Source organism: Anser cygnoides, chromosome 9 (assembly GCF_040182565.1).
Source record: "Anser cygnoides isolate HZ-2024a breed goose chromosome 9, Taihu_goose_T2T_genome, whole genome shotgun sequence".
Lineage (NCBI taxonomy): Eukaryota > Metazoa > Chordata > Aves > Anseriformes > Anatidae > Anser > Anser cygnoides.
Genome location: NC_089881.1, coordinates 11078536 through 11097500, shown reverse-complemented (window position 1 = coordinate 11097500; position 18965 = coordinate 11078536). Strand labels below are relative to the sequence as shown.

Here is an 18965-nt window from a genome sequence, read left to right as displayed (position 1 = left end):
GGTGAGCTCTCTCTTTTTCCTAAAGAGGGCAAAAAACTGGAGCAGGAGATGTCCTGGCAGAGGAGCAGCAGCACCCATGTTGGGCAAGGGCTGGGGCTTCTGCCCTGGACCAGCCACGTGAGCAGCGATGCTCCTGGGGCACCCAGCGCCGCACACAACGGGAGGATGAGGCAGCACAGCCTCGGGCAGGCACACTTACACAAGTGCAACACTTACCCCAACTTCACGTTTCCCACAGGAATCTTCTGGGAAAAATTTTCCAAATAAATAGACACAAGGCCCACCATATGATGTTTTTCAGTGCCTTTTTCATCTATGTTTAAAAATGTCCCATGTTTCATCGCTTCTCCCCTTTTTTCCCATACCTGCTCCCTGTGCAGCTTCTCTGCCTCCCTCTCCGCTGCCAGCTGCTGCTGTGTCTCGCGCAGCTTCTCCTTCAGCTCCTCAACCTCCTGCTCCATTTGCTCCACCCGCTTCATCTTCTGCCTTTCTGCAAAGCCTGGGGAAACAGAGGCACCATGAGCAAGGGTGTGATCTGCCAGCTCCTACTGGGATTTTGCTTTGGAGAGGCGACAAACACCCAGAAACACCCCACTAAAGCACCGAGCAAACTTGCCGCAGGGTGTCAGGCTGCAGAAGGAGCTGGCTCAGCTGCAGGAAAAAACATGAGAAAAGTGGCCTCTGATTTATTTATTTTTTTGATAAACTTGGAGAGATTAGAGGCTAGAGAAGCAGCGTGCCTTTGCGCTGGGCTGGCTGTCTCCAGCAGCTGAAGTGCCCTGCTTGGACGTCTTGGGCTGTGCCCAGGAAGGCGCCTCCAGAGCAAAGACAAACCTGTTGTGTTGCATCGGCCCCGGGCTGGGGTTTCAACCTGCCAGCAAAGAGCAAAAGATTTTTCATCTGCCAAGTCCCAGAGCATCAATTCCTTGCCAAAAGGAACAAAAAAGGTGAACCCCTCTGCCACTCAAGTGAAACGCTCTCCCAGACTCCCCAGGGTGGCTCTATCCGCACGCGTAGGGAAGGTCCTCAGGGAGCCCCAGGTGCAGAGACGGGCCGTAAGGGTGCCTGCACTCTTGTATCTGACCACACACCCTGCCCATGCTTCAGGGAGCGGCAGCAAGCAGAAACCATTTATAAATACTCACAGGAACATTTATAAATTCAGAGGAACAGAGAAAAAATGAGAAGCTGTAGGAAAGCGCAGGGAAACCATCCCAGTGCTCACCTGCCTCGGTGGCCTCCGCGTGCCGGCGTTGCACGTGGGCTCGCAGGAAGACGTCGCTCATGAAGGCTTTGTCACAGAGGTGGCACTGGGGAGGGGGGGAGAGTCAGCAGGAGGACTGCCAGAAGCAGAAAGGGGCTCTGCCCCCATCCCTGGCATGGCAAAGGTTTGCTGCCATAAAGCGAAAGGGGAGACCTCGAGGGATGTGGCTGTTGTGTCGGATGTACATAGGTATTAGGAGTTTCTTCTGGCAGGAGCCAAAGGAGAAGCCCCTTAGGGATCAGGAGAAAGCAGGAGGCAAGACTTTCCCCAGCAGACCAGCATAAGCAAAGCAGCAGTGAGGTGCTGCTCGTAACAGGGTCTGCTCAGGCCATGCAGGAAGGGAGAGCAGTGTTTGTAGGCATGAACCTGAACCACCTGGTTTGGGGATCTTCTGACCTCCAGGAGTAAGCAAGTGGGTTGATTTGGTAACGGGGAAGATGTGGTTGCAAAGGCACTGCTGGCAGGCTTTCTGCTGAAAGGCTGGGAAAACCTCCGTGGGAGGATAACAGCCAAAACCACCACCAAAACCAGGAGCCTCCAGAAACCCCTCAGTGGGCTGGAGGATGTCCAAGTATCCCTGGCACAAGATATCCCCCAGGACACACAGATCTCGTAAGATCTCCCCGGCCAGCCCTTTCCAGCCTCCTCTCCTGCAGCCCATGCAGCTCTCACCCCCCTGTCCCTGCATGTATCCCAAAAAAGGGAGCCCCTGGGCTGACAAGGACTTTGCAGTCTCCATGGAGGCAATGAGCCAGCACCAGGACGCAGCAAAGAGCATCCCACAGGGGATGCACTTTGCACCTTTCTGCCACGCACCTTGCAGTAGCTGCTGGGGCCAGCTTGCAGGAGGAGCTGCTGGGTGGCCATCAGCTTCTTCCAACTCCTGTTCTCCTCCTTGGCTCCCCGGAGCTGCGCTGCCTGCTCCGACGCCAGGTCCTGGGCTCGGGCCAGCTCGGCACGGGTAGCTTGGAGACGCTGGGCATGCGTGGCCAGGCTGTTCCCCAGGTGCTCCTGACAGTGCAGCAGGTACTCGATGCTCAGCTGGGCCATCCTGAGCACCTTCAGCAGCACGGGGTCCGCCGGCTGCCCGCAGTGGGGGCACTGCTCCCCATCCAGGTTGCAGAAGGTGACACTGGCGATGTGCTCCTGGAGCGTGGCCACGTCCACCTCCCGGGCCACCCGCTCCACGTCCACGGCGCTGAAGCGACGCCAGTCCATGCCGGCCCGGCGGGGCTGGAAGTGGAAGCAGGGGACGTGGGTCGGGACAGCGAAACCTGGGACCGTGCCCATCATCCCTACGGTCCCGTATACGGGCTGGAAATGCCTGTGGAAAAAGGCTGGGAGGGAGAAGGGATGCGTTAAGGTTGGCCACGCTGCTGCCCTCCAGCTCTGCTGGATGCCCTACCACGGTGGGGAGCAGGTCAGCACTCATACTACCTGGGAGCAAGCACAAAACCTTCTCTCCCTCTCTGCAGCTGCTATCTACTGCTTTTGCCAAAATCTGAAAAAAAAATAAAAATCTTCAGTTTAAGTACCATCTGCTTTTGGTAAGGGAAAGTTTTCTAAAACTGTCACATTGCCATTCTTTAAAATAAAGTGTTGTGAACGAATTTGTAACCCCTTTTACCCAACCTCCTTGACTTACACATTTTAGGAAAACAGCCTGTTTTCAAACAGTATGTGGTAATCACTGGTCACACAAAAATCACAGCGCTGCTTCCCTCTGCGTTACCTTGCTCTGACCTGGATCTCTTCCAGAAGCAGTGTTCACCCATTTCCCTAGCTGCATCCTAAGCAATAATTAAGTAATCATATTTAAAACACATAGCTTTAAACCTGTGAAATTGCCCTATGCAGTTCCTAGACTCTAACTAGGGTTTTTTCTCGGAGCACAGGCAAACTGCTGCGAAACATTTACAAATTCAACCAAGCTGCAATGCTTTGTGCTATGAGTTTGTGTCTGCAGCTGCCCCACATACTGCAGGCCACCCTCTGGCCACCTCAAGGACGCCTTGTTTTTAATCCTCGCTCGTTGCTGGGAGGCCACTCACCCTATTTTCGGGCAGGACGTGGGGCAGGGCATTGCTGGGTGTGCTGCGTGCAGCCGTGTCGCCACTCCAGGTCCCGCTTCTGCCCTCGCATAACGGGGACACGCTGGGTCTGGCATCCCAGGGAGATGCTGAATAAACGTGGGCTTTGCTGTGGTCTCCTCTGCTAACCCAGATGGGGCAATGGTTAGCATTACAGCTTTTTTTTGGCCATAATTTCAGTCCCCAGAAGCGCAAGTGGGATGCTCCAGACCCTATGCTTTTCCTCAGGGCTTGGTCCCACCAGGCACGTATAGTGACAGTGGCACAGGGAGGACGGAGCATGAGCAAGGGGCTTTCAAGCTGAGCCCCTTGCATGGGGCTTTCCAGCTGACAACCCAGACAGGAAGCCTTCTGCAGTGCCTGCACGTATCCTGGGATAAGATCATCAGTTTTTGATATTTTTTTTCCTCAATTCCTTGCAAGGCTTGTTTGCTCTCAGTCCAGCTCAGCATGTTCAAACCCACTGCAAGCTCTGCAAAGTCCCCTCTTGTTCCTCTGCCCTGCATGAGCCTGTTCATGTCGCTGCCTCTCTCTTTGGTCAGCTGGATTAGAAAGCCTTCAGGAGGGCCTGCACATCAGCGTGACATGAAGTTAACCAGAGGCTCCCTTTAGGCTTTATTCACTTTATCTTCTTCGATGTGCACCTAAAATCACCACGTCAGCAAGCCCCTTCCCTCCCAGGCTTGTATGGCCAGTAAAGATCACTAGCATTATTACTGCTGTTATATATATATGTATGTATATATATATGCTATTAGCAGCACTCAAGTGTCAGACAACCCAATTCATTGCATCAGACAAAGTACGTGTGTACATATGTACACTCCTACGTATATATAGGTCTAAATATAGCCCTGACTCACGGCCACAAACTACGTAGTTCTGCTGGGGAACAGCACGTGGCTGCTGCAGGTGAGGCTCTGGGCCACGAACCAACCATGCCTGAACGAGGCTGAGTTTCTGGGAAATGCCTGGAAACGGGGTCCGGAAGTGGCAAGGAGACAGCAGCAACCCCAGTCCCCTCCCTCCCAGACGTTTCCCTGTTCTCCGGGACGCTAATTAAAAAACCCCTAGCAATCTCCCGCACGCCCTGGGAGGCAGGCTGTGTTGCACAACCTTGTTAATATTAACAAGGCCTTCACGCACCAAAGCCAGCAGTGTTTAACCTGGCCCTGCTGCTTAGCAGCGTGGCTGAGGTTGCCCCATCACCTGCTTCGGGCATGCCCATGGGTGCTGGAGCCCAGTGAGCTTCCCCTCCGTTTCCTACAAAATGCCACACGTCAAGTCACAGCTGGTACAACCACAGCTTTGGGGTGCACTAAAACCACTGCAGCAGGCAAGACAGGAACTCAGCTCTGCAGGTTTATTCCTTCTCCTCAGTTCTTGCTTGAATTTGCCTTGGGTATGTCCCCAGCTGGTGTAAAAGCACTTTGCCTTCCACTCTGCAATGCAGCGCAGCATCAGTGGATGCGACGGAGCTGCTGGCAGAAGCCACCCTCCTGGCCCACCAGGGAAACGCTGATGTCCCTTCACTGGGGCTCAGATTTTGCTTGCTGGGTGCTGAAGACACCGGCCGTGGGGGATGAGGGTCCGTCACAGAGGTAGCAGCGAGGACCATCCAGCTGAGCTTAGTCAGAAGCGCTCACCTGCACAATTTCCACTCCACCGTGCACAAACCAGCTCCACCAAGGTGCTGGTAGAGCAGCACTGACCGCACAGCAGAGGGGTCAGGAGACCCGGACCCTGCCCACAAGCAGCTCCCCAGGCCCTGCCTGCAAGCAGCATTCACCTCCCTCCCTTCCTCAGCCTCTCCTCTCGCCAAAACTCAGCCCAGAGGAGCCTCGGAAATGTTTTTCGCATGAGCTAATGCGCTACGAGAGCCTGAGCAGCTCAAGCCTGAGGACATCCCCCAGCGCCGTCCCTCCCTCCCCTCCACAGCTTGAGGAGTGGGGGCAGAAAAAGAAAAAAAAGGGGGAAAAAAAAAAAAAAAAAGCAATACTCACTTGTTGCTCGAGACAGAGCGAGGAGGAAGCGAGGAGCTGGGACAGGGACAGGAGAGGGGCAGCGAGGGGCCGTCCGGAGCCCTGCAGAGCAGGGAGGACTTCCCGTGCTGTAACCCTACACTCCGCCCGTACTTCCCCCAGCCCGTGAAACTCAAAAGCACGGAGAAAAAGCAGCTCCCGCTGCCATAGCTGGGCAAAACCAGCTTTCCGTGGGCAGCACTGAAGCATGAAACCCATGGCCCCGGGCTGAGCCATGAGAGTTTCGCACCGGGGAAGGAAAGAGCAAAATATCCCCCCATGACAACCCCCAGCTTGGCTTGGTGCCTTCTGCCCTTACACTGATTGACTTTGGTGCTTAATGAGGACGGATGGGGCTCGATCCGCGGGGCTGGAGTGAGACCCAAGCCCGGCACCTGACTGCATAAACCCCACGTGCGCAGAGGGCTTTCTCCTCCCGATTAATCCTGCTGCCATCTCTGGGTGCAGAAACCAGGCTGCAGATTGCAGCACGCTCATTAGCTGCTGTGTTTACAGAAGATAGCATTGTACAGATGGCAAACATTCGATGACGGGCAAGCCACCCGCCCCCGCCTTTCTGCTCCCAACCTAAAAACAGCTGCTCAGACAGACCCAGAAGAGATTTGCAAGCTGGGCTTTTCATGGTGGTGTTAGGTGGATTTGCTTTACCTCAGGGAGGGGAGGGAGTAAATGCAAGGGGATGCATTGCTTTCTTGCAGAAAAAAAAATGTCACGGGGTAGCCTGTTAGGATTAAATGGGGCCTTTCTCTTTCGCATTGGCCCTAAAAACGGAGCAGCATGGAGAGAATTCAGAGAGGCTGGTGGGGAGATGTGGCCCGTGGGAATCCTGGCTCTCGGCAATAGCAAATCCCGAAGGAACCAGCACCTCCAGGGTGAGCAGGAGGCCAGCAAGACAGAACGGGACAAAGGCAACAGGCACTGCAAGATGTCCCAGAAAGGAGAGGGAAAGCAAAAGTAGGTGGCACGTCTGGAGATTGGTGACCTTCCTAAAGCCTCCAGAAAGGGCTTTTCTGGAGCTGCTGTGCCCCATTTTCAGGGCAGCTGAAATCCATTGATTTCAATGGGACCTGGGAGTCCCTGCAGGCTGGTGCCATCAGTTCGTGGTGCCCCAGCACCTCCTGTTCAGGAGACAACACCCTGTGGCCAGAACTGACCCCAGGGCCGGGCAAGGGCAGCCCCTTCCCGAAAGGAGACAAAATAGAGGTGCAGGACTGCAAACATCCTTAAAGAGAGGAGGACTTTTCCAGGTGAAAGCAAGCTCGGAGGAGTGGTGGTTTACTACCCATTTTATTTTCACTTGCAGTGATAGGTCCCTCTCAAAAACGGAGGGTATAAAGTTCACGTGAGAAAAAACACAGATTAATGAAGACAGTAGTTTGGGCTACTTTTCATCAGTAATGACTGTCGTCCATCCTCTGCTATACACTCGCATTACACTTGCTCAGAGCCCTCATCCCAGTCCAAGGCCCCTTGTGTCTGTGACTCCTCAGACTTGTAGCTGCCAGTAATGCCAAGAGGTGCATTTGAAATCCCTCCCAGGAGGCCAACACAACTCTTCAGGAACTTTCCCCTTCATGAAAGCTCACCAGAAATGCCCACACGTCCCTTTGACTAAGTAAGGTTTGGTTTCTGAGCACCTACGAGGAAACAGAACCTAATTTCCTAAACCACTTGTGCAAAGGTGTCCTTATGTCAGTGGAGGCTATGTCTGATGGATAACCACCACCGTTCTGCGTATGCTCCTTAGTGTCCCTGGGGAGCGGGGACAGTGGTTATGAAAAGGTCTCTCTCCTACAGAGCCCAGCTGCTGCCACCAGCGGTGACCATGCTTCGGCCATGGGACAAGGGAAGTCTGGAAGGATCACTCCCCTTCTTCTCTCCACACATCACACAGAGTCCTCATAGCTTGAGAAGTCCCTCAGCTCCGCGTTTTTGATCAGGTCCTCGTATGTGGTGGGGCAGTAGGTTTTGTACAGTTTTTCGGCCAGCGTGTTGCTGCCAGCAACCACAGCTTTCCGGTTGCGGTTCATGAAGTTCCACAAGTGCAGCGCGTAGGAGTGGTTGAAATCGGGGTTTTTGTCCCATACGTCATAGTACCGGCCCCAGGCTGGGTACGGGATGGGGTAGAAACGCTGTGGGTTTAGGAAGGAGATGTTCTGGCAGCTGTGGTCCTCAATGCCTTCAAAATCGGTGAGATTGCAGATGGTTTTGAGCATCCTTGTCATTAAGAAGGGGCCCTGGTTCCCCCAGATGTTCCCATTGTACTTGAGAACAAAGTTCTCCATGCAGTCCCAAATAAATTTGTGGTGGGCAGGGAAGCCAAAGATCCCGTTGCTGGAGAACCGTGACTTCTGTGCCGCCAAGAAGCTCCCCTCGGGGATGGGCCTGATGGAGATGACATCCGTGTCCATGTAGATGCCCCCGTACTTCCAAATGAGAGCCAGTCTGCTGGCATCAGAGCTGACGTGGACCCAGTTCTTCTCCTCCTCTGGGTCTACCTGCAGAGTTGGAGAGGCAAGACAGTGATGCTACCAGAGAACAACCACATCCCCCATCGGGCGTCAAACAGCACCGTGAAACTATTCCTACACCACAAAGGGTGGTGCTCTACCAGCATGGCAGCATTCACAAGCACTCAGACGACTTGTGCAACACGCCTGGTTAGACTAGCTTCTGTTGAGCAAGACTATTAAGCTCTGTTTTATCAAAACACGTATGCAATCTATTTTTACCAACATTTCATTTGCCAAAAATCTGATTCTCCAGATAGTGGGAAAATGCTGATAATGTGTTCAATAAACAGATAGATGAATACGCTGCAAAACATGGCAAAAATAAACCTATTCTGAACCAGAAAAATAGAAGTGACTGGTTTCACATAGCCAGGCCCACACTCCTCCATTCATTTTGAGCCTCGTCCCGAGCAACCCCCCCCCATCTATAATTCATTCCATTTTCCCCCTCATCACAACTCTCACCTCGTTGTACCACTGCAGCAGGGGGGTCTCCTGGAAGATGGTTTCCATCTGGAGAGGGAAAAGGAAGACATTCTTCATAGAAGATAAAAGCGAGAAGGCTGCATAGCTGGAGTTTGAGTCCAACACCGTGTCGTTCGTGAGCCCCTTCATGAAGAGGATGACGGGCCGGTCCTGGTAAATCCTGGCAGCAGACTCCACAGAGCAGGAGACCAGCGGGGGCGGCTCCAGGCGCTCCGTTGTCTCCAGGAAGATGATGCTTTTTCCCAGGTTCAAGACCTGCTCAGGTGTCAGGAAGTGCTTGGGCACAGGCATACAGGAGAAGAAGCAGCCGGTCAGCAAGGAGATCTCATACAAAATGCCCGAGACAAAGAAGAAGCAGAGGCATATGTAGATCTTCTTCAACATTCTTGCTTTCCTTTGGCCTCTGGGGTTGTGCCTTGGACATGTATGCTAAGGAAGAGCAGAAATACATGTCAGTGTTATGGCTTAGCAGGACCAGCAGCGCAGCCTGGCAGGGATGGAGGCTGCAGGGAGAGAGGCAGATATAAGGACGAAGCGTGTGGCTTTACACAAGCAGAATGCTAGGAGGTACCTGGATTATAGTTCTGACAAATCCACATTTCCAGCTTGTTTGCTGGCCATCAGGCTTCCTGGAAGCCCAGCTCCTGGATGAAGACACCCAAACTGTCTGGAGCATGCAACAGGACTTCAGAAGGCAGGAGATGATGCAGAGAGAAAAGCTGGCTCTGCTGCAGGCTGGACCTCAGTTCCAGAGATGGTTTGGGGCCAATGGGACCCACCTGAAAGGGCACAGAAGGGACAGGTTCTAGGTGAGACATCTCCCATGTGCATCAGCCTGTCCCCGCTCCTGGTTCCGCAGCAGCACGAGCCCGTACAGCACCAGGGAGCTCTGGCTGGTGAGAGGCAGGATTGGGCCTTAGCTGCATTGCACTGACAGGCTCATGGTGTAAGGAAATTCCCTCCTGAGATGCCACCAGGTTGCACGTGAGCAGCCACATTTCCTCTGCAGAGATAACCAGCTCCCAGGAGCCAGGGTCCGGTGGAAGGGAGATGCTTTGAATGACAAGCCAGTGTCCGAGCGACCCCCTGAATGCATTGAAAGCCTGATTAATTAAAGGGAACGGGAGGAAACGCAGCTCTGTGTGCTCGGTTAGCTAATGAGATGCATTACCATGTCACCCAGCCAGAATATAGATAAGTCCGTAGCGTAGCGAACCCCATGGAAATTCCCCTGGAAGCACTGAGCTTGAAGCTGTGGCAGCTCCTGCTCCATTTCTCAGAGCTAGATCTCATCAAATTAAATATTAAAGCAATGACTGTTCCCATCAGCACAGCTTTCTATGCTGCATAGCAAATGTTGCTGTTTTCCATTGCCAAAACAGTTCTCTCACTATGCCCCAGGCTCCTGCAAAAGCAATGGGGAAAAATATAAGGGGGGAGCAGGAAGGTGCTGCAGCCACCAGCAGGACCGTGGGGACAATCCTTTGGAGAAGGCCAGCAAAGTTTGCAGCCTGCAGGGAAGGGGATGCTGCTTTTTATTGGCTTTAATCATAGTTTTTTCTTTTCTCACCCCCATCTCCCCCCCCACTTTGTCTCCTTGCACCAACGCTGTGCAGAGGAGCCCAGACCCTGCCTCCAGGGCCTCCCTACAGACAGGGAATGGAGAGCCAACAGTTTCAGAAACATGTTCTGGAACCCACCGATAAAGCCAATAATGCTGCAACACCAAATTTCCTTCCACATTCCTCTCCTTCCTCTCAGACCTGCTTTGACACATTCCCAGTTATTTGGAAAAAAAAAAATAAAAACTGCATCCTAGCAGCTCCCTCACGAAGCTCAGCTTGGGCAGATTTTCGGGCTTTTTCTCCCCTCCATATCCCTGTTCTGACCTACGCCATCCCTGCTGCTCATTCTGGGTTGCTCCCGTGCATCCCAGAGCTGGAGCTCCCTCCCGTTCCTTGCAGTTTCTAAAATCTTGATGCCAGACTCCTTGCCTGAAGCAGAAAACCCAGCCTTTGGCTTTGATTAGAAACGGGACCATCCGAACATTCCCATTACAGGATTAATATTTCTTCTTCGATGGCCTCAAGATCCGATGTCTCGAGTCTTTATGAGGAGCTTGGCAGAGCCGTGGTTGCAATAGCTGTTCAAATTTAAAATAGTCCAGAAGGCATTTTATTTGCAAATTGTGGAGGGAGAATAAGCAGACACTCCAACAGATATCAGCTCCGTGTACAACATTGTGCAGAGAAACGCAAATCTTCATCGTCTCATTCTGGGAAATTGTTTTGCTTGGTTGGTTTTCCAAAACCCACTCTGTGGCGAGTTACGAATTCTCATCACATTTGACCTGGAGGCTGCTGTTATCAAAATGTTCACTTCTCTGCTCGAGTTAAAAGGACTGCAGAGCCGAGCGTTAAAAATAAATCCCAGCCATTGAATAGATTACCCTGCTGAGTGGGCTGCTTTTTGGCTGCAGCAGACGGCACGCTGGCTTGATGGCCCTTCTTGTAAAGATATTTCTTTTCTCCAGGCAATTGCAGTATTTCAAGTGCGGGATGAAGACGGGTGGGAGCCTACAAGAGATTACTAGGAACGCCGTGCGCTGTGCGGTCATTCCTCCGGGGTGCCTGCGGGACATGTGCAGCAGGGAGGTGCAGTGGAATTTGGGGGCTTTCCTCCCAGAACCAGCGGGATTTGCGTTTGAGTCTGCACACATCCAACAGGGCGACTGTCTTTATTCCTCCTGCCGGGGAATAACCCCGACGCTGATTCCACCCATGGCAGCGCTTGAGCTTGCATGGGTTTATTGAATGTCTTTGCAGAAGGTGCTCAAGTAAATTGCAGCTACGATCAAGTCAGTGCATGTGTGCACACTTCAAAGCCAGCTTCCTTCCAGCTTTAGCACCAGGCATATCTGGAAACCTCTATCAAACGGAAACCCTGTAGAAGAATATGCTGTAGTGACTGCAGACTAATTAATGCAGCTGTCCCTACCTCCAGCAACGCACGCAAGCAAAGGGGCTCCTTCCCACACCACTTTTCACTCATGTTCCAGTTCCACAAGCCGACATTTTTATAGATAAAGCAAAACTCACCTCTTGCCTGGAAAAAAATATGGCAGAGCATGCAATCCTCAGGGAAGGAAGGCCAAGCTGAAGCAGGCTGGAAGGCGTTCACGGCCAGTGGAGAGCCCTTTGCCTATGCTGGAGGAGCCGCGCTGCCTCTGCACTGTCTTCTCCCCTGCCAGGGCTTGGAGCAGCCTCATGGCTTTCACTCTACCAGCTCTGGTGTTTGCATTCTTGGTGCACTGAGATAACGCTGAGGCAGGAGCTGGGCTGTGTTTTCAGAGGTGCAGGCATGCAGGAGCACGCAGGGTGAAGTGGCCCAATTGCTCTGCAAAGGTCTTGGAGATGGGGGATGGAGCCAAGCAGGCACAAAAAACAGACCGATTGCATCTTTTGGGGTGCTGTTTTATTCCCTATTGCCTGGAAAGGAGACTTTGCAGAATATTTAGCTTTTTCTCTTTATCCTCCGTTAGGGCTGTTCTGGATATATTTTGCACCATTGTGTAGGTCTTTGCCCTATAGAAAAGAAGAGTTTTCCCCAAATGACATGGGATGCTGTTGCCTTGCTTGGAAGCATTCACTGGGGCCTCACACACAAATACATCCCAAATAACACCCCACATCCTGAGCTCTGTGCCAGCAGAGGCTGGATTTATTTAATCCAAGCAGCACTTTAGCAGCAGACTAACACCCAGCACCCACAGGGCTGGACCTCACTGTGGGTTAATTTATGGTGGAAACATGGAGGGTCAGCCAAGCCACGGTCACTTTAAACTTGAGCAAAAAGGCTGTGGAGTTTGATATTGTTTAATTCGTTGCTTTTAAATACATGCCGCTCATTTGCACTGTGAGTGTGGCTGTGTTTACCAAATTTCATCAGAGACGTCAGAAAGCCCTTTGGGAGGAGACCAACAGCATCTTGGCTCTCAGTAGCTGTCCTGTGCTGGGTTGGCAGGATTTCCAAGAGAGATGGAGCCATAAAGCCAACAGAGAAGCCTCTGGCACATCCCTCCTGCAACCCTGACCTGTGCTGGCCCTCGCAAGGAAGCCAGAGCACCCTCTGGGATGCAGATGCCCAGCCAGCATGCTCTTTGCAGTATCCCTCATGCTGCCTTTTCCCCTTCTCATCAGGGCTTTTGGTGAGGCTGTAGACCCATGGCAGATGCAGTAGCAGGGCTGCCAGCCAAAGGACGCTGGCAGCCTTGCACATTGTGCAGGATATGGGATGAGTGGCCCAAAGGCTTTCCCCTGCAAAGACGAGCACTAGCACTGAAGCACTCAAGCTTGAGAAAAATGCTCACTCGCCACCCAGAAAAACATCTTTCTCCATCATCAGCTACCACTTAGCACTAACAAACCACCAAGGAGCGCTCGGTTAATCCCATCCACCAGTCGTGGCAGCAAAAAGCCTGCCTGCCTTCTAAAACTTCGCCGTGGAAGAGGACAGGGTGTGCCCATTTGCTTCTTGCCAGGTGCAAAGGGCCCTGGGTCTGCCCCCAGCCCTGTTTGCGCTCCCGCGTGCTCCCTTCCTGCCGCAGGCTGCTGACGGAGGATGTGAAAGCATTAATGCTGCCTCAGCCAGGCAGAGCAAACAGTCCCACGGAAAGGTATCAAGATACCCAGGGCTTAATCAGCAGATAGCGCCCAGGGAGAAAGCACGGCCAGGGCTCACATTACAAAGAAGTCCCTTGGGAGTGACGTTGAAGGAGCCCCCGTGCCCCGACACACCTCGGCTTTCCCCAGAAACGCTCTCCTTTGGCAAACACTTGCTTGGGTCCATCTTTTCACAATGTGTCCCGCAGCAAAATAGCACGGCACACGATCAGCCACAAGATCTTCTGGGGGTGGAGGTTTCCATCCATCCACCCCTTTCCAACACAGTGCCTGCCAAGCCTACAGGGTGCACTGATCCGTAAACACCAAGGCATGCACAGAAACAGATACCATCTGTTATGAGAAGTCTCAGCCCATCTTTTATCTTCCAGGTAGTGGGAAAGCATCCCCCTCCCGTCCTGGCTGCCCCATCACCTCCATGTGCCACCAGCCTCTTGACCCGGCATTAGGAGGTGAATTTGCTGGGGGCAGTGTAAACTTATAGCCCGGGCGAGCAGCGACCACCAGTGAAATGAAAAGAAATTATAGAAACTGAGCCACAGAACAGGCGAGGATGGCAGGGAACTCTGGGGGCTGCCTGGTCCAACCCCCTGCAGGTGTTAGCACCTGCAGCAGATTGCCCAGGATGCCAAAGGCACAGGTTCCTCCTGCACACAGGGAGGAAGGCATCAAGAGGGCTCACGTTGCAGCTTGGTCAGAGTGCTTGAGGAGGCACTTCAGGGGAGGAATGGCAGACTTTGTCCTCGGGGGTTCTTCTGCTTGTCCCCTGCACCTCTGTTGATGAACCCCAGCATTTGGCTGGGCTCTGGTCTCCTAAAAAAAGCATCCTTGCCCCCCAAACCTACTTTTAATGGATGTTTTAATGTTGCTGTTTGCAAAAGCAGCTCGAAAGACCTTTCCAGGCAATTTCAGCCTGGCTGATGACCACCTCAGGACATCATGAAGATTAAACTCAGGTGAAAAGCCCAGCTTTTCACCATTTCTCTGCACATTTGCAAGAATAATCTGGGTCAGTCTACCCTATAAGCTCTTATAAATAGGGATAGACAGTGACTAGACACCCCCTATTCCCCCACCTTCACCTCCTCTGTTCTGGATTGAGCAAACATCTCACTCAATCCCTCCTTGCATATCCTCCATCAGCACCACAGTGGCCCTCCACTACACCCTCTCTGATTTTCCAGTGTTTGATCTACCAGGGTGCCCAGAACTGGGTGCAGAACCCAGCTGTGGCCTCAGAAGGGCAAAGACGAGGGGGCCAAGCCCTTCCTCACCCCACAGTACCTGGTTTTGAGTAAGATCCCCAGAAGACCAGTCTGAATGTTTCAGAAATAGGGGCAGAAACATGCCTGGATTTGCTTCCTTCATACACAAATCCCTGTAGGGCCCCTTGCGGTTAACTCTCAGCACATGTAGCTCTGGGCATTTACTGAAAGCTTGTGCCTTCTTCAGAACGATGCTGACCTAGTAGAAAATTCGTTTGCTTTCTTTGAGCAACAGAAGTTACAAAACAATGCTTTTAGCAATTCTAGGGGAAAAAACAAACAAACAAAATGTTTTGTGGGAAAACTATAAATCACTTACACCTTACATGCATACGGAGAGAGCGGAAGAGGTGAAGCTGGTGGCACTTTGTTGTAAACAGGGGGACCCAAAGGCAAGTTCCTCGGTGGATTCAGCAGGCGGCCGTGCCACAGGGACTAACACATGGAGGAAACACTATTGGAGAAAGGAATGCAAGGCGCTGAATTGCGCCAGATTACAAGCAATTGTAAAGCAATACATTTGTGCTTAAAGGTTTCCATACTCATTTCCCTAACACCTGCAATGTCCATACAGCTTTAGAGATAAAACCAGAGTAACAACTAAAAAGTCGGCCACCCTATCTGCAGTAGGGGAAGTGTTTACTTTCCTTTGCCTAATTTCACTTCAAGCTTTTTCCAGCTCCCCAGCTCCTGATAGCATCACACCCTGCAAACACCTGTGCAATATTATAGCCTTCCTCCACTTTAATGTAGTCAACCTCCACAATATTGGTTTATATATCATCAGTTAGTTCCCCAAAGTGCTGATAAGATTTTAAGTGTTTTCTGTACTGGACAGCCTTTTTGAAACAGGCCCACAGAAACCCGAGGGTTTGGTAACTGAAGACTCAACACTGTCAGAACCGTGTAGAGGAGAACAGTTTGGCTGGTGGCTCCCACGTCTGCCTTTGCATCACAGAAGCTTTTTGTGCTGGTGTGTGGAAAGCAAACACCATTAGACCTCATGGGCCTCACATGGAAAAAAAAAATAAATCCAAAAATCCCCTCCCATTAGGAACAGCTCTGTTACCTCTGCCCAGAGCCTGTGCCAACCTGTAGTTTATCTGCTACAGGTTGCATTTCAGCCCCCAAGCTCCAGGCAGTGCCAATCCCTCAGTCCCTGCGGGGCAAAGCCCCCACAAAGCCCCCAAGCAGGGTGGTCCAGAGCCAGCCCACCCATGTCCCACTGCTCCAAGCATGGCTTTGCTGCACCCACAGCACTCCCAGCCCCCAGAAATGCTGGAAAATGACAGAACAAGTGATTACTGTGCCTCTAAGAGAACACCTGCATCACTAGATCACCCTCCCAGGACTTTTTTGGATATGAAGCCTGCACCCACCATGGGCAGGCAGGACCCCACTGCTGGAGGGTGGCTCCCAGCAGCTGGGTGCTGAGCAGGGATGGGTGCGCAGCTGGAGGGAGCGTGCTGGAAGCCTGCGGCAGGCATCTATCAGGAAATCACGCTCGCTTTATTACCATTTTACAGACAGCCAGCACCCAGAGCTTTCTATATTCATGAACTCATCAGATTTGTATTTCAAAAATAATAGATGTCATTATTATTATTATTGGAATGAATTTCTCTATTATAGTCTGAGTGATTGTAACTACTTACTGCCTCCAGCACAGGAACCACCTAAAGAATAATACAAGCAAATAATATTTCTGTAGTTGTAGCTACAGGGTTGGGTAGGTTTTTTTGTTTTGTTTTTAAGTGAGAAAGGTAATAACCAGAACAACAGCAACAATCATAACAGAAATAAAGTCATTATGAGGTTGTGTATAACAATACCAGTTTTTAAGGTAAATTTAGTTTGGGGCGCATGACTCATGCTTCTCCCTGAGATTTTTCTCGACTGCTTGGAGCGCTGCCTCTAATAACAGCTTCACACTTTCTGCCCGCTTTATCCTCTGTGCAGAGGGAAGAAAGCAAAAACAAGTCTCAGCAGAACGGCTTCCTGATGCAGGGACCGCACAGGAGGGTGTAAGGCTCTTTGCTTCCAGCCCCAGAGCTCCACCACAAAGCCCCGCCAGCGCCCCTCAGCCCCTGCGAGCCTCCTCACCTCAGTACCAGCCCTGTGTGCTTTGGAGGTGGGGCTTTCACTGCTCCTGGATGACTTCAGTACCAGGGTTTTTTCTCCTCGAAAGAAAGTCCACAAAATGCTGTGCATTGACAAAGAGCAGAGATAAACCAACTGACCGTAAATTATGCACTCATAAGCTAAATCTAGATAGCTAGTGGGTAGAGCATATCAGCCTTGATGGATGGCTTTCCTCCAGCAAGCAGGCAGCCTGGGGACTGGCAAAAAAAAAGCCAAAGTGGCTGCGGAGCTGCCTGGGAGGCTCTCCAGCAAGTCCTAGCACGGGCCAGTCTCCCCTGCCATCGCAGCAGGGTTTATGGCCAAAGCAATGAAACCCTCTTCACCCCGGTTGCTTCTCCCCATTGCCATTAGCAAGTCCCCTTGCTCTGCCCCTGCCAGGCTCTGTCCTGACCTCTCCCCACGTGGCCCATATGGTGCCACCAGGCGAAGATCTGCCACAGCATTATGTGCAATATACGCTGTCAGTGTATTCTGACATGAGTCCAATAGGATGGATTCAAAAAAGATGGGATCCCACCATGCCAAAATACAACATTTGGTTGAGCATCTGCCAGAGCCTAACTAGCAGACTGCTGAGAATGCTGCATTTTCCTTTTTGTGTGTGTGCACGCATTTGTTTTTAAAGCATGCACAATAGCAAAGAGGCTGGGGAGTTGAAGATGCTCACAAAAATCCTGTGTGAGCAAGGACCCATTCATAGCTGGGTCAGCTGGAGGGGGCATTTATCACAAGTGCCAGGCAAAAGTTAAACTTATGGCCCTGGTGTGCTGGTAAGCTGCACTACAATACTCTCAACATGTTCCTGTCCAGAATTCAGGTTTTCCTCCCCCAGTGATCTGGAATAATTCTTCAAGGTGCAGACCTTCGCCCTGTCAGCTGTGTAACCACTCCCTTCTACACAACCTTCATTTCAGTGATGTCACTTTATTTGATGATAAAAGTTGCAATTACATTTTAGTGGCTGGAATTACCACAGGGAACCTGCCCTGCTGACCTCCTGTGCACTCATGGCATGACAGAAAGCAACACCTCACCATGAGCAGCCCTCTGCACTGGCACGTTTCGTGGGGGACCTCTCTTCTCCCAAGGGTGTGAATAATTTTTTCAAGTACTTTGGAGTTGCAGAGGTGTCAGAGTTATCTTCACAGCTCAGGTATTTTCTATCCTGCAGGGACAACTTGTGATCTCCCCCTCTTGCCACCTGTCCTCAAGGTACACTGATGGACAGTTGCCTACAGCCATCCACTGGCCTGCTGTAACTCCGGCCAGCTACCTTTCCTCTCCAACCTCAAGTCCAGAAGCCCTTGATTTGGTGAAGCTGAAGACCACCAGGTGGCTCGTGGATTCACTTTGGGATGCCCTTCATGGGGGCAGGTTTGCTCTCAAGAGAGGGACCCCACCCAGCTGCCCAGAGAAAGGGCTTTGAAGCTGGCACTGCATCAGGATTACCTACAGGCTAGGAAATCCTGGAAGAAATCCAAGAGGAACACATGCCACCTCCTTTCTCGGCCTTAGCACACATTGCTGCTAGTGACCAGAGAGCCCTGGTGGAGCAGCAGTCTAAGAGACGATGAAATTGAAGTCCCAGCTCTTCTCGAGCTGGGCACCTCCTCCTCAATGCTCTTCCTTGTCCCAGAGCATTTCCCAAACAGTCATCCCAGCCTTAACCCACTTCTACAGAATTCACAGAAAATTGTGGTCATCAGCTTCACTTACCCATCCCATTTGTCACAGCACAATGCCACAAGAACTGTGAAAGGAGAAAGGGCTTGGCTTTAGACTTCTAGTAGAAAGTTTGTCCATTCAAAATGATATTGTCCTGATGAAGCAGGAACTGGCTCAGTTTATGCTTTTTAATTAAAATCTGGGGAAGCTTATGCTGAGATGAGGGACTGAGATAGGCTTCAGATCTCCAGAGCAGCAAAAGTGGATGGAGAGCTGACAGGGACAGACAAAAAGAGTAGGTCAGCAAAATGGGACAGCTTCAAAGTGAGGGGATGGCTAGGGCTGGGTGCACCCATGTAAGGAGGAAGGGGAAAAAAAAAGTAGCATTATACATAGAAGTGTGCAGAAATGGGAACAGCCAGCCACCAAAGCAGGTCTGGGTTAAAGGGTAATGAAAACATTTCCCCCAAAATTAAACAGACTGTTTTTGTCAGGAAGAGTGACACTGACTGGGGAGTGAGGGCACACATTACCTGGAACAAAAAGGGAAGGAGTGAGAGCAGCCACATCTGGAGGCAGAACTCTGGAGTGCACTGAGATGAAGCCTGAGGGGTTGAGGAAATCTCCAGCCTGCTTGGAGATGAGTGGTGCCTCGCATGCAGAGGGGAAAGCACATTTCTGATGAGTCCCGTGGGTGAAAAGGCACTGATTGAACCCCCAAAAGCAAATGGATTATAAGAAAAGTAAAATATGATAAGGAAGACGAAAAGCATGAGCTAGCCATCTACAGAGGCGTTAACCCATTTTTAGTTATAC

General features: G+C 51.6%; 2 protein-coding genes across 6 annotated transcripts in view; both read right to left on the bottom strand.

Annotated features, from left to right (window-relative positions):
* DZIP1L (DAZ interacting zinc finger protein 1 like) overlaps window positions 1–5486 on the bottom strand; it is a 15615-nt gene extending 10129 nt beyond the window's left edge. For all 5 annotated transcript variants that reach the window (XM_067002425.1, XM_048077376.2, XM_067002423.1 and 2 more), the window contains exons 1-5: window positions 5358–5486; window positions 2081–2601; window positions 1226–1310; window positions 366–499; window positions 1–19 (exon numbers count right to left, since the gene is read on the bottom strand). The exon at window positions 1–19 is cut by the window's left edge and continues 143 nt beyond it. In XM_067002425.1, the coding sequence (XP_066858526.1) occupies window positions 1–19; window positions 366–499; window positions 1226–1310; window positions 2081–2557 (715 nt within the window). In that variant the 5' untranslated portion in view covers window positions 2558–2601; window positions 5358–5486. The remainder of the gene's footprint in view (window positions 20–365; window positions 500–1225; window positions 1311–2080; window positions 2602–5357) is intronic.
* Window positions 5487–6670: 1184 nt separating this feature from the next.
* A4GNT (alpha-1,4-N-acetylglucosaminyltransferase) lies at window positions 6671–9096 on the bottom strand. The gene is made up of 3 exons (XM_013186090.3): window positions 8967–9096; window positions 8375–8824; window positions 6671–7894 (listed from the first exon to the last, which is right to left on the bottom strand). Exons 1-3 carry the CDS (start codon window positions 9069–9071, stop codon window positions 7283–7285), a joined length of 1167 nt encoding a protein of 388 aa, XP_013041544.1. The 5' UTR covers window positions 9072–9096; the 3' UTR covers window positions 6671–7282.
* Window positions 9097–18965: the final 9869 nt, after the last annotated feature.